Raw genomic sequence first — 14,014 nt, 5'->3', positions numbered from 1 at the left:
GTTCTCTTCTTTCTAATTATTGCTCTTGGAAATTATAAACATATTTTTTTTCAAGTTAATTCGAATGTCGGCCAAAAGGAAATAAAAAAACTTAATTCGAATGAAATTGGCCTAATTCCAAAAAAAAAAAAATGCACCGACTTTACAATGAGCGGCAATTCTGGCCCGAGCTTTTTTTTTTTGTCTCGTAAAATATCACGAACTTTCACTTAAATCCCAAATCTGATCCGAACAATTTGAAAATTTCACATCAAGGGGGGGGCTAGATTTGGGACTCGAGTACAAGTCGGCGCTTTTTATCGAGACAGAAAGAAAAAGTCCGTGCCAGAATTGCCGCTCGAAGTAAAATTTGTATTTTCCTTCTTTGTAAGAATTAGCCCGAATATGAAATTAATAAAGAAAGCAATTGTAAATTACGAACTGATCGTCGTCTCTTTAGCCGTTGAGTTCCAGTCTCCTGTTCCTCACGTCCCTCACGCCTCTTCTCCCTTTCCCTCCTCTCTCGCCATTTCCCTGTCAAACTTAACGAATCGGTCGCCGTTTCGTCGCTACCGAAAAACCCTAACAATTTCCCAATTTGCAGCCCCCTCTTTGACCTTCCTCGCTTCCCCCCACCCCCTTCACCTCAGCAATCAGCATCACGTTCTCTCTCTCCTTCTCTCTCTCTCTCTCTCTCTCTCTCTCTCTCTCTCCATAGTATTCAATTTCAAACTTTAACTAAATACCGGAAGGTCTTGACCAGCGGGGGGGTGGGGGTGAGGAGGAAAATGTTAATCAATCCCCATTTGATCAGAGCTTGACGATGAGCGACTCGCAGAGTTCGTCGTCCCCGGAACTGGGCTCCGCCGTCGCCGCCGCCGATGAGGTTAAATTCGGTTCCTTTCCACCGCCGGTCGCCGCCGCTGCGGGCATCTCGATTTGGGTCGTGGAGCAATCGCTTCCATTTTGTTTTTTTCTTGACTGATTGTAGTTTGCTTCGACTTGGTGGGTTTTTTGTCTGCTTGAATGGACAAGTTCCTCGAAGTCGTTAGAATTATGTTGCTGTCCGGAGACTAGAATTTGTTTAGATCGTTTTGATGAAGCCCTTGGTTATCTTTGCGAAGTAGTTGTGGATTTTCTGTGAAATGTTGTGTTTCAGATTTATTCAGCCTCTGTTGCTTTTCTTTTAACTGGTTGGTCGATTCCTGCTGTTTGATTTACACGTTCGCCGGGTCAAATTTCCTATTTTATCCCTGTCTGTGTGTTGGGCTAATGTTTGATCATGGACATTGCCCCCTTTTCTTGGCCCTCTCCCTTTCTTGTTTGTCCCTGGATTGAATCGGAGCGTGGTCTAAATTGGTGCGAAATGGGTTTGGGCATCTGACAATTTGTTTACCCTTTCCGCAGCAGATTGTTGGGAGGAGTAGAAGAAGCTCTGATCCTAGTCAGATACTTGCTTCTCCACCCTCGAGGCACTGGAGGGATGTCTTTTGGTTAGCGATATTTCTGATCCACTTGTTCGGCTTCGGTCTCATCCTCGGAGTTCTCGGACTTAACAGGTTCGAGAAATCGGACAGACTAAATCTTGACAAGTACACCAGAGTGCCATCTGATAGCGATGCCGGATTGACGGAGGAGTACTGGCCATTATATGCTGTTGCTGGTGGTGCAGGAACTCTTCTTGGATGGATGTGGTTGTTGTTTCTGGGTTCTCAAGCTAATCACATGATGAAAGTGTCGGTGCATATATTGACTACTTATCTCGCCGTGATTAGTGTGCTGTGCTTCTGGGGTGAGCGCTTTTTCTGTGGTGTTGCTTTCGCAGTTGGAGCTGCACTGCAGTTTTTGTATGTGATATCTGTTATAGACAGGTAGAGATTGCATTTTATTGTGGAATTTTCTTGTTTATTTGGAGTAGATGACTTGATTTAAATTAGATTATTACATCGTAAAGGATGACAGAAATGAAGGTTCTCAAAGCTCAACTCTGTACTAGCATTCGTTGTCCCTATGATTTGGATTTCTCAAATTATATGCAATATTTGAATTTAGTTATGAGTACTTGGAAATTGGAATATCAACTGACTTTGTACTTGAATGGACTTTGATATCTGATTTTCTTTCTTAAATGAAACCATGCGCTATCCTTAATAGACAAAATTTGTCTTTCCACATTGATAGAGAGCGATGGTAAGAGGTTCATGTGGACTTCAGTTGGTGAGGAGTATAGATGTTCAAGTTAGATCTAATATGGTGCAGGGGGAGGGGGATTCCCTCGTACGAGCAGACTGTAGAGTATATGTAATAGTCTCCTTCATGTTTTTCACGAGCATATAGAATTGCTGCCATTTAAATGCTCATAGAATTACCAATCCTTAGTCTTTCACTCAGTTAGTTGTTTTCTTTTGCAGACTTCCATTTACCATGTTGGTACTTCAGAAGGCTGTCAAGATGGTATGGAATCTGCCTGAAGTTTCGAGAATAGCATATTTGTTTATGCTAGTTATGCTTTTATGGATGGTAATATGGTCCTTCGGAGCAGCTGGTGTCATTGCATCAAGCATGGATGATGGTAAACAATGGTGGCTTCTTATGGTGAGCTGGCAAGTTTTGCTCTTTGTTGTCTGAACAATCTTGGGATATAATCTACAAGCAATGAATGAGTAGAGCTGACAGGATGAAGTTGATGACTTCTGTAACCATTATTATTTACATGCAGGTGCTCTCTGTAAGCTTATTTTGGACAGGTGCAGTTCTCTGCAATACCGTACATGTAATAGTGTCTGGTTTGGTGTTTCTGGTTCTCATCCATGGAGGTCGACAATCATTGTCGATGCCTCAAAACTCATTATTGAATACACTTAGATATGCTGTGACTACATCTTTTGGAAGCATATGTTACGGATCACTATTTACTGCTGCAATAAGGACCTTGCGTTGGGAGGTATGCATGTTTGGCTTATATTTTCCTTCTAGACACCGAGCAATTTAGCTCTATTTGGCATGTCATTGGTAATTTTAAATTTGGCAACATTAATTCATTCTTCCTGCGTAATACATTTGCCAGATCAGGGGATTCCGGTCGAAGATTGGCAACAACGAATGTCTGCTCTGCTGCGTGGATTTTCTCTTTAACCTTGTGGAGACACTTGTACGCTTTTTCAACAAATATGCTTATGTACAGGTACCTTTTCTGTTCTTGGTAGTCTGCTTTGTCTCTTTCGGAAACCAATCAGCTTCGGGCAGTAGCTAAATTAGTCTATGGTTCAGATATAAAGCTATATCATGGTTTTATTTGGCATTTTCGCAGAGTGTGTTCCGATGTATGGTTCGACAATGCTACCTTTGACAGCGAGCTAGTGATGTCTACTATCCCTTGAGTGCTAGTGTTGGCTGTAGTGGCCTTACGGGGGGGCATATATGACTGCCTCATTTTGGTCCTTAATGATTAGTTCCGTTGTGGAAGCATTTTTATCGATGAGTGATGAAAAACATTGTTCGACAGTGATGGGTGTCTGGTTCTTAAGGCGTATGCAGTTGACTAAAATCAGAGAAGTTTCACCGGTGCAAATATACACTATAGTCGTGACTGGTATTTAGAAGTAGAACCTTGAGAGTGCGCAGGCATACTATATGGACAGATAAAAATAATTTTGGTGCTCAAGTATGGTAGGGAAAAAAAGTGAGAAGCAAAAGATATGGCTGGATGGCTATGGCCCTGATTGGTATTTAAGCATGCAATATATATGGAGTTGAGGGGGATTGAGAAAATTTATATGGGGGGTACTGCTTCCATCACGACCTGATGAATTTTGAGATAACTTGGTGATCTATGTTTGATCCATAAAAAGCGAAATCTTATCTGCTATTAAGTTGCCACTTCTAGATGTACAATCAAGGAAATATTGGTGATCTTATATCTGTAGGTATCACCATATGCACGAGACAAAGTCAATACAAGTACTTAAAACACTATAACCCTGTTCGAATAATGAAATTTACCGCCAACATCCATTGCACTTGTAAAGACAATGAATCATTTCAACTGGATTGATTCTTGTCTTATGAAGGAATAGAGGGACTAGCAATGAATTGAATGAAAGAAAACTATATATGGTCAGCTTAAAAACGAAGAAACAGGAATGACAAGAAAGGGGCTTCATTTCAGACATTGATATTGGCTGATATATCTATTCCTTTTGAGGTGGTAGTCATAAATATTCTGTTTGGTCAGCTGTAATAGTATGAAGATTACGTGAAGCTTTCATCAAATGTTCTGTTAGTTATAATGACATCGCTCTACACTTGCATTTGATCAGATGCAACTTTGAAAACAAATTGATTTTCCTTAAATTTCTGGCATTTGCAAGTTATCAGCTCCTTATACTCTAGCCCGGTTACACTACTGTGAGTGCTGCATACCTCAAGCCTGCAGCATAAGTTCTTTGCTTTTCTCCTTATTGAATCTTTCGACATTTCTTTTGTTAACTTTTCCTCCTCCTTTCAACATTAACAATTTTTTATGGCATTATTATGTATCATTGCATGACAATCCTTTAACTTTTTGTCAGATTGCAGTTTATGGTAAAAGCTTTAACCATTCTGCAAGAGATGCGTGGGAGTTATTTCAGTCCACTGGGGTTGAAGCACTTGTTGCATATGATTGCTCTGGCGCTGTTTTGTTGATGGGTACCATCTTGGGAGGGCTTGTAACTGGAACTTGCGCTGGAGTTTGGGCTTGGTTTAAGTCTAATGATAGAGTTGTTATGGTCGGCTCCACTTCAATGTTGATGGGTATGGTTTTGGTAAGTCCTCTCTCTCTCTCTCTCTCTCTCTCTCTCTGGCCAAATATCTACAATCTTTTTCACTCAAGTTGCAATATTTTATTAGTCGACAGTGCAATGGAATAGCATTTTGACCAAACCGATTTTTCCTGCTTCATTCTAAGGTTCATGGACTTCTTTTTAGTACTTTTCTGTCCCAAATGCACAGTATATGCCATTATGGTACAGTATAGCTCCTATGCGGGATTGATTGCTTTGAATGTGGGCCAGTCTGAAATGAAATATTGCTGTAAACGATCGGTTTCTTGTCGTCGTTGACATTTGCCCCGACTTTGGGACTTCCTGGCATCCCTGTTTATTGTGCTATGACTACTTGATTTCGTCTTTTCTCACGGCTTAGATAATCTATTTCAGGTTGGAGTGGGAATGGCTGTGGTGGAAAGTGCTGTTACATCTATCTACGTTTGCTTCGCAGAAGATCCACAGTTGATTCATAGATGGGACGCTGAGTTCTTCAACCAGTTATCCGAGATGCTACATCAGCGTCTTCAACATAGGAGTGCAAGAGTGACAGAAGTTTTGACACACAATAGGTTCGACGGTCGGATACGTAATACATTTTCTGTTTGAAATGTTGACAGGATAAGGATGCAATTGATCATCTTAATAAGTTATCTATGAGAAAAAGATTTAGGTTCTTTTGGTTGTGCATATTGGTTCTACCACTCATTCTAGCTAGATCAGTTTTTCGCAGCAATGCTGCAGTGTAATTGATGGCTAATTCTTTTCTATTTTGCCAATTGATATTACAAGTGATTTTGTCAATTCTTCTTCTGCCTATTGATGTTACACACGTCTGTGTTAATTCTTCTTTTGTCAATTGATGTACATTTAAAATGTCCATGCATTAGTTCTCCGAAGCACTTCGGGTGATTTACGTAGTTTGGCCTGGTCTTGCGCACATCTGAGTATTCTCATGAAATCCTGGGATGGTTAGTGTTATCACATCAAATATCTGGTGTCAAATTAGAGAAGACTGGACACGAAAGAATTCACTTAGGCTTGTCTGGTCCAATGTGCTTCCCTCAGCGGGCAACAGTTGGGAATAGAAATGCAAGTGAGTCGAGCTACTCGTGAGATATTCCAACTCAACTTTTTACTTGAACTCTGCTAAATTACTTATTTTCTTTCAAGTAGCTTGAGTGTTAGATCCATTCAAATGTGAAAAATACCAAATTTGAGCATCTCATGGGTTTAATCAAGTTTATCTAGTTGTTATTGTGCTTTGCAAATTTGAGCTGATAGCAGAGTTAGTTGAAATGACTTATAAAAGGCGACGTGGTTTATGCAGTCGACTTGAACTTTGAAGATGAAGGGGAAATAAGTATCGAGTATTTGGTTGATCTCTGTCCACTCAACTCGGCTCAATCATGTTCCTAGCGGGTATCGCCATTACATGCATCATGTCACTATCTTTGGCCCTATATATATACAATTGAAAAATCTCTTAAGCTCCGATATGCATTAACCATTATCACTTTTGTTTGAAAACCTGGTCAAGTTTCTGCGCTCTTTCCAAGTATTCATGTTGAATGTACCATATCTTATCTGAATCATTCAAGTTCTAGCTGACGACATAGTTAGAATTGCAAATCGAGTTGGGTTAACATGAGCCTGGTGGAGAAGACAAGCCTAAGCTGAGGCCACCAACCTCACCGATTTAATCTAATTCAAAAGGGCGTAATTGATTATTATTATTATGCACACTGTTGCTTGGAAATAAAGATTTACAAAAAAAATCATATTGTATACTGACATTGTATTATTTGACAAAAATGATGTTCTAAACTATCACTTGTGCATCTTCTTCTCCACTTGCTTGTACATTGTTTTCCTGCGGTTGTTCGTCCTTCCTGCGAACATGCACCCACTTAACATCAGCACTCTAAAACATGATCAATAGATTCATATGTCGTGTCCCAAAACACCAAAAGAAAAATAACAAGAGAAAAAAGAAAATCAGGGTGATTCTCGAATTAGCAATCCAAGAACTCACCGAAGTTGTGTCTTCTTCTCTTCTGAACTAACTGAGGAATGAACACACCAGTCCCACCAACGCTGCCACTGTTCCACAAATTCAAAAGCCAAGCCGGGACCGAACCGGAACCATCGTTCTCCCATTGGCCCAAATTAGAAGCAGTATCGTATCTTATATTGCTCGGGAAGCCTAATTGTCTGTAGGAATTGGGTTTGGTCTCAACGGCGACACCTTCATCCTCGCCGTCATCCGCCATTAACAGGATGATCTGCTTCTCGAGCTCGGCATAGTCGAGGTCGTCGTCGTCGCCACCGGCGCTGAGATGGGGTTCGGTTTGAATAAACATGGCGGGCCTATGGAAGATCAAGGATTGATGTGGTAATGGGGATCGCTTTTGTTCTCAACTTGACAACAAGTTTTTGGGTTTAGGAATTATATAGGGAGGAGATGATCAATGGGAGGAAGAAGATGGTCAGCTTGGGGTCTATCCTTGACCCAAGTGAAACAAGTTTCATGGAACGAGAGAATATGTCGATTTTTGTAGGTTAGTGCATGTTTAAATTCTTAAATTATTGCTTGCGGGGTGGTTGCTTGTTGACTCCGATATGAACAGGTACGCATCACTTAGGGAAATCGAAGCTTTGATTGGCCCATGCTTTGTAATTATTAAGATTAAGACACTTTGGTAAATTGCGTGTCCATGAAATATGCTTATATTATATTTTAGGCACAGAAGTTTTACTAAACGTGGACTTAGAATTCCAGATGAAGTTAAAAAGAAAAAAGAATGCGCTTGACCTTTGAGTCGGATCCTATCTATACGGTGTGCAACAGAATTAAAGTTGTTCTCGAACCAGATCACGAGCTTGAGACATTCTTAGGAGGTTGGAGTTGGTGGGCACGAGATTAAAGCTCGATTACTTTACTAAGAATTTTCAAATACATTGGATCACCGTAGATGAGTCATGCGAACCTGTGAACGTCCGACTGTTTTTCGAGTCTAGACCCGAATTTTTTTTAAATGACATCTGAGTTTGTTATTATATATCTAATTCGAGCATTCGATCGTAACATAATTAACACGGCATAACTCTATAATCTATAAAGTTCATCCAAATAAACAAATTCCACACAGCTCAACTTGAACATGCGAACTTTGGGCCGTTATGTTGGAGGGTTGGACAGGTGCAATCGAAAGAAGCTCATTCAAAGCCTGATGACTTGGGGCCAAATACCAAACATTGTCTGAGGCTGTTTCAACATATTTCCGACCACCTTTACATGCCCCCACATCGTTTCTCTGTTCAATCAAGTACCTCGATTTTTTTTCAAAAAAAGTACCTCGATTTTTTATGCTTGAGTTGAGAAAATTCTGTGCCAAAGCATTTTAGACCCACGTCAACACCTCAAATTTTGCCCTATATCCAATAAGTCAACCCGTTTGACGAAGGTGCACCGATAAGAATTTGGATTGCGTTTGGTTCGGTATTTTGGGAAAGTCTTTGGGGAAGTGCAAAGACTTTAGGCTAAAGGGTTTCTTTTAAAATGCAAATAGTGTTTGGTAAAGTGTAATTGAAACGTGCCTTGGGAATCAATTTTGATCTAAATACTGATTTAGAAAAATAGACTTATAAAGAATTTTAAGTATATATTTTAAATAAATAAATAAAAGAAAATCTTCTTGCGACTGCAGGACACTAGCCATCGCGAATAAACCAGATCTAGCATTGGCGAACGTCGCCTGAGGATGCACGACCTTAGGTTAGCCCCGATGAGGGCTACCTAGGGTCATGTGACCCCAGCGACTCATTGTCAAGGTTGCGTGACCCTAAGAGAGCAGGCGATCGTCACCTGAAGTCATGCTATCTATGGCGAGGTTCGCCAGATTTTGGCTTACCAACGAAGTTGTATGAGGCTACACAGTGAAAATGATGAGGACAAAATTGCAACTGCAGGACGTTGACCATAGCCAACAAGCCAAGTCTGGCATTGGCCGCCGTTGCCTGTGGATACACGACCTTAGGTGACCCTCGGCGAGGGCCACCCCTCACCAAGGTCATGTAACACTAAGCAAGGCGGTCGTTGCTTGGAGTCGTGCGACCTCAGGCGAGGCTCGCCAACGTTAGATTTGGCTTGCCGGCAATGTTGCGCAAGGCTTCACAACAAAATTGGTGAGGGCAAAACTGGAAATTTAAAAGTTTAGCAAGAGCAAAGTTGGAAGGCAAAAAATGCATTAGCATTGTAGAAATGAGCAAAACCTAAAGCTGGGAGGACTTGCATTAAGCTAAAGGTCTTTAGAGGACTTTGGAAATGCAACACATCTCTCCAAAGCTCTCTTAAAAGAGTTGCCAAACACCTTAACATTTGTCCAAGAGCTTTTGCAACCCCAAAACCCATTCAAAAGCTGAATCAAATGTACCGCCTAACCGGATACCTGCCCTTAAGGTGGTCCAATCACAAGCTTAAGGCCCAAGCTTGGCCGCACACCCTCCCCTCGACCAACGCCATGGGGCATCTAGCCCAAATCCACACCCTTTGATCTTCAGCAACTCCGGTGAATCCTGTCTTGACCTACCGCGCATGCTTGCTATTAATACAATAAAATAAAAACCGAAGTCCATCCCTCCGGGCTTTCCATACTCTCCAATGAGAATCGGGCTGGTCGGTGCTCCGAGAAGTCGGTAACCCGGTTACAAACTGAAGACTAACCAATTCACCTTAGTGACTATGCTGGGTCCTTTCCTTTGACATATTAACGACTAGGCAGCTGAAATCTTATTCGGTCATGCTCTATCTATGACTATCACATCCACGTTAAGGCATGTGACAAATACTTTCTTTAATCTACTTCGAGGTTCAATGAAATTGAAAGGGTACGAAAAAGGAAATCTCACGACCAAGGGAATGTCTGCAGAATAAAGATGGCTGCCCATCTGCACGTGCAATCACATCGAATGTCTAGTTGCCCCAAACTACATATTATTCTTTTTTTTTTGGTTCGAAAAACTATATATTATTCATTATATACCCTTAGGCCTACTTTTGAGTATATGTACACTTTAAGTGGGTGATATTACATTGTTGGTGTTTCGATCATAGAGAACTTCAAAGCCAATGACGTTATGCGACCCATTAATCGCTCTTACCCCACGTGTTTTTCTCTTGTTCTCGTTTCATTGTTGATGCATGGGATTAGTCATGGCCACGATTCGGAACCCCGGAACCGAATGTTCCGGTTCGTGGTCATGTATGAACCGGCCGGTTCAAGTTCCGGGCCGGTTCCGATTTTTGCTGGTTCCGGTTCATAATTTAAAATTTTAAAAAATAAATTATGAAATAAAAAAATAATGAATTATGAAATTATGAAATAATGAATTATGAAATAATGAATTATTCAATATAAATTGTAATCGAATTTTGGAACAAAAAGAGAGAAAGAGAGGGCTTGAACTTAATAAATTATCATTAAGCGACTTACAATTCGTTACAATGATCTATAAAAAAAAAGGAGCACAATATATATGCCCTAAAATGACCCCAAAACGATCCCAAAACCTAAGCCTATCCAAACCCCCGCATTCTGTGCGCAGGGGTCACATGTCGTCAGATTATACTTCGGTTTCCCTAAGTTCACGTGGGCGTGCCCGGTATGAGAAACAAGGGTCCCCGAAATATTTGCCAACTCCAACAGTTCTTTTACCCTCAGTCGTCGCTACCCCTTCCGGTAGCGGTACCGGTACCGATGGTATCTCCGTCGTTAAAGAATTCGGATTCATTATTCCGATCTATCTCTTGTTGTCGGTATTGAGTCTTCGTCCAATCATCGAAACAAGCTTGAGCCTCCACTGATTCTGGAGCTAATCTTGAACGATGTTCGTCCAAAATATTACCTCCGGCACTGAATGCTTGTTCGACCGCAACTGTGGAATAACGGGTTGCAAAAATTTGTTTTGCAATAAGAGAAAGGATTGGGTATTGGCTTACGTGCCTCTTCCACCATTCCAAAATTAAAAAACCTGTACTACCTTCGAATTCAGTAAACTCAAAGGAAACGGTTAGATAAATCTCTAATTCAGAAATATTTCCTATTACTCCCTTTTGTTTGTTTTGTCTATGTAATAAAAGTTGGTACCCTCTACTAATTTTACCTGTACTCTCACTTTGTGTCTCGGTAGATTGAGAAGATCCAATATCACCTAAATTATATTTAGTATAAAATTCATTATATAATTCTATTACTACGTTTTTAACCTCACTTAGTATGGTTGTAACATTTACCGTATCATAATGTAAACATTGATAATATATATGCAAATAATCACTTAAACCATCTAATTTGCAACGCGGATCAAAAACACAAGCAACTAAATAAATAATGGGAATTTCGCTATAATAATGTAGCCACTTCATTTATATTGTTACTATTGTATGTTGTAATTCAACATCATTTTCATATTCCTCAAAAACTCCGACAATATTAATACACTCTACTAAAAATAAATGCGTAGTAGGATAATAAACACCGGACAAAGTATAAGTTGCATCATTAAAAACCTTTAAAATATCTAAAATTTTTTTGCAAATACCCCACTCTTGTGGGTATAAATTAATCTGAGGTATATTATTAGAAATGAATGCACATAATAAATCTTTATATTCATAAGATTCACTAAGCAAGTGGAAAGTAGAATTCCAACGAATTGGAACATCTCTTGGAAATCTTTTTGGCTTTTTGTCATTTTCTCTACAAAATCTACCCCATTCTTTCATTTTTTGGGGATGTTTCCATAAAAATTGAATCGCCGTTTTTATTGGTTCAAGAAAAATATCAAGAGTTTTCAAACCATCTTGTACACATAAATTTAAAACATGACAAGCACATCTAACGTTAAAAAAATTTTCCGCCAAAAGCGGGTTTACAAATATTTTCTAAATCGGCAATTGAAGCGGTATTTGCCGCGGCATTATCAAAACCAATTGAAAAAATTTTGTTAAGCAAATAATATTCTTCTAAAATTTGCCTAATTATTCTATAAATATTATTTGCCGTATGCTTACCATCGAAAACTCTAAATGCAATAACTCTTTTTTGAATACTCCAATCGTCATCTATCCAATGACATGTTATGCCCATGTAAGAATGAATTTGCCAATGATCACTCCAAATATCACTACCTATATGCACGCATCCATTAAATTGCATAAAAAAGTTTTGTAAATCTTTTTTTCCATTTTTGTAAAGATCTTTAATTACTCGTTTAAGTGAATTTCTAGGAACACATTTTGCTTGTGGAGCACATGCTTTTTGTACAAATTGATTAAAATCAAATCTTTCTCCAAAATTAAATGATAATTGCTCAACGGAAACAAATTTACCTAATTCTTCCTTATAAGTTTTTTCATTAAAACGAAATAAAGGGGAAATGTTAGGATTGACGTACCCGGAAATTTGTTGTTGCCTGATATCGATTCCCGCTTGGGTTGGATGTTTGCTCCTAAGATGTCGTTTGAATGTTCTATATCGTTGTCCACCTGTATATTTATATATTTTCCCACAATGTTTATAAATTATATCATACATTTTTTGATCAATATCAAACCTTTCCATTTTCGTGAAGTGATCCCAAATGTCAGATGTAAGTTCCCGCTCCGCCTCCTTTGTTGTAGATATTTCGGCAGGAGGATGAAGACTTTCTTGCGTCGGGATGCGCTCCACATCCGGAAAAATGTTGATTTCATCATCTTGAAAATCTGCATAATCACGAGGATCAAAAGAATGATGGGATTTCGTCATGATATTTTTACCTTTGCCAGTTGGCACTCGACTTCCATTTGCCATTTTTCGAGTGGATTGAGAGAATTGAGCGGATTGATTGGGAGAATTAAGAGAGAATTGCGCGGATTGAGAAAATTGAGAGAATTTAAGAGAATTTGAGAGAATTTAGAGTATTGAGAAAATTTGAGAGAAGAGAATTTGAGAGAATTGAGAGTATTGAGAGAATTTATAAGAAAAAAATGAGAAGAAAGTTTAGGATAAAAAAAAAAAAGCTAGATATTGGGCCGCAAATTGCAAATTGCAACGGTTATCTTTTTGTGTTTTTTTTATTTTTTATTTTTTCCTGTTGCTAAGGTAGCCTGCAAAGGCTGCCCCGGCAACGGGCCGCAACAGGGCCTGCAGACGTGCATGCCCTGCTGCAGGTTTTTTTTTTTTAAATTTATTTATTTAAATTTTTTAAATTTTTTTTGGAACCGGAACCGGGCTCGTAGGCCACGAGCCGGTTCTGGTTCCGAACCGCGGGCCCGGTCAACGGGCCGGGCCTGGGTTTGACCGGGCCGGTTCCGGGCCGAAACCGGCCCGTGGCCATGACTACATGGGATTAACAAATGACCTCTTTTCCCTTGTGCTTTTTTTCATATGCGACATGTGTTGTATTATCTCGTAAACTATTGCGAAGATGTTTGTTCCCTTCAATAAAAATTCCTCTTGATACCATTAGTGGAGAAAAATTCTTCCCAAGCACCTCCGTCCACTCGTGATGCGATGAATAGTGAAAGAGTAGGTAGTCAGCATCCGCCTAAACTCCCAATGAAACCTCTCTCTCTCTCTCTCTCTCTCTCTCTCTCTCTCTCTCTCTCTCTCAATTAGTATGTCCTGTAATGTTTCTTATGAAAGGACAGAGAGCAAAATCAAGCATTGGCGACCACCGTGCAAGTTGCTTGCCTTAAGGAGGCTGCTGGCCTTAAGTGAACTCGATTTTGGTCGTTTGACATCAGCACACACACACACACTCTCTCTCTCTCTCTTCCGCTTTCAGGAGGCTGCTGGCCTCAAGTGATCTCGAGAAGAGGGTGTTGGGAAGCGCATAGTAGAAATTCAAAATCTTCATATGAGGATATTGTTAAGAGGGAGCTCAAATTCAAACTCGTTAGTATATTCTGTTGGATCCGCTATCAATCAAAATGTTACGCCAATGAATTATGGACTAATTAGAATTTGCTGCACATCATAACAATTCTTTCGTGTGAAATCTTCCTAATATAATTTACATGTATATCTTGACAGAGAGAAGTAAGAAAGGACAGTGCGAGTGGCGGAACAGATAGCTTGAGTCAATCATGACACGACTTGACCATGGATGCAACTAGGAGGTGCTCCGTTTGAGAAGGGGCAAAAGGGGAAAGAAATAAAGGGAAGGGAAGGGTAAAAAAAAAG

The 14,014-nt window shown here is 39.8% G+C and overlaps 2 protein-coding genes across 2 annotated transcripts; one reads left to right on the top strand and one right to left on the bottom strand.

The window, feature by feature from the left end:
- The first annotated feature begins 707 nt into the window (after positions 1-707).
- Positions 708-5,588, top strand: LOC115689819 (uncharacterized). Its single transcript, XM_030615978.2, has 7 exons — positions 708-865; positions 1,390-1,850; positions 2,391-2,574; positions 2,699-2,923; positions 3,047-3,163; positions 4,551-4,784; positions 5,178-5,588. The coding sequence occupies exons 1-7, from the start codon at positions 803-805 to the stop codon at positions 5,391-5,393; spliced, it is 1,500 nt and encodes a 499-aa protein (XP_030471838.1). The 5' UTR covers positions 708-802; the 3' UTR covers positions 5,394-5,588.
- Positions 5,589-5,721: 133 nt separating this feature from the next.
- LOC115689821 (uncharacterized) lies at positions 5,722-7,377 on the bottom strand. Its single transcript, XM_030615981.2, has 2 exons — positions 6,820-7,377; positions 5,722-6,676 (listed from the first exon to the last, which is right to left on the bottom strand). Exons 1-2 carry the CDS (start codon positions 7,145-7,147, stop codon positions 6,615-6,617), a joined length of 390 nt encoding a protein of 129 aa, XP_030471841.1. The 5' UTR covers positions 7,148-7,377; the 3' UTR covers positions 5,722-6,614.
- Between the last annotated feature and the right edge of the window lie 6,637 nt (positions 7,378-14,014).

The sequence above is a fragment of the Syzygium oleosum genome, unplaced genomic scaffold (genome assembly GCF_021117445.2).
Source record: "Syzygium oleosum isolate NSW1041296 unplaced genomic scaffold, Sole_v2.1 Sole_v2.03, whole genome shotgun sequence".
NCBI lineage: Eukaryota > Viridiplantae > Streptophyta > Magnoliopsida > Myrtales > Myrtaceae > Syzygium > Syzygium oleosum.
This window is presented reverse-complemented; position numbering and strand designations above follow the sequence as displayed.

What these genes read in the sequence shown, in the direction of transcription:
- LOC115689819 (XM_030615978.2), top strand. Translation starts at nt 803, where the DNA reads ATGAGCGACTCGCAGAGTTCGTCGTCCCCGGAACTGGGCTCCGCCGTC. An exon ending in TAAGGACCTTGCGTTGGGAG is followed by an intron (nt 2,924 to 3,046) that starts GTATGCATGTTT and finishes TACATTTGCCAG; the next exon opens with ATCAGGGGATTCCGGTCGAA. An exon ending in ACAAATATGCTTATGTACAG is followed by an intron (nt 3,164 to 4,550) that starts GTACCTTTTCTG and finishes ACTTTTTGTCAG; the next exon opens with ATTGCAGTTTATGGTAAAAG.
- LOC115689821 (XM_030615981.2), bottom strand. Translation starts at nt 7,147, where the DNA reads ATGTTTATTCAAACCGAACCCCATCTCAGCGCCGGTGGCGACGACGAC. An exon ending in GAGAAGAAGACACAACTTCG is followed by an intron (nt 6,677 to 6,819) that starts GTGAGTTCTTGG and finishes GCATGTTCGCAG; the next exon opens with GAAGGACGAACAACCGCAGG.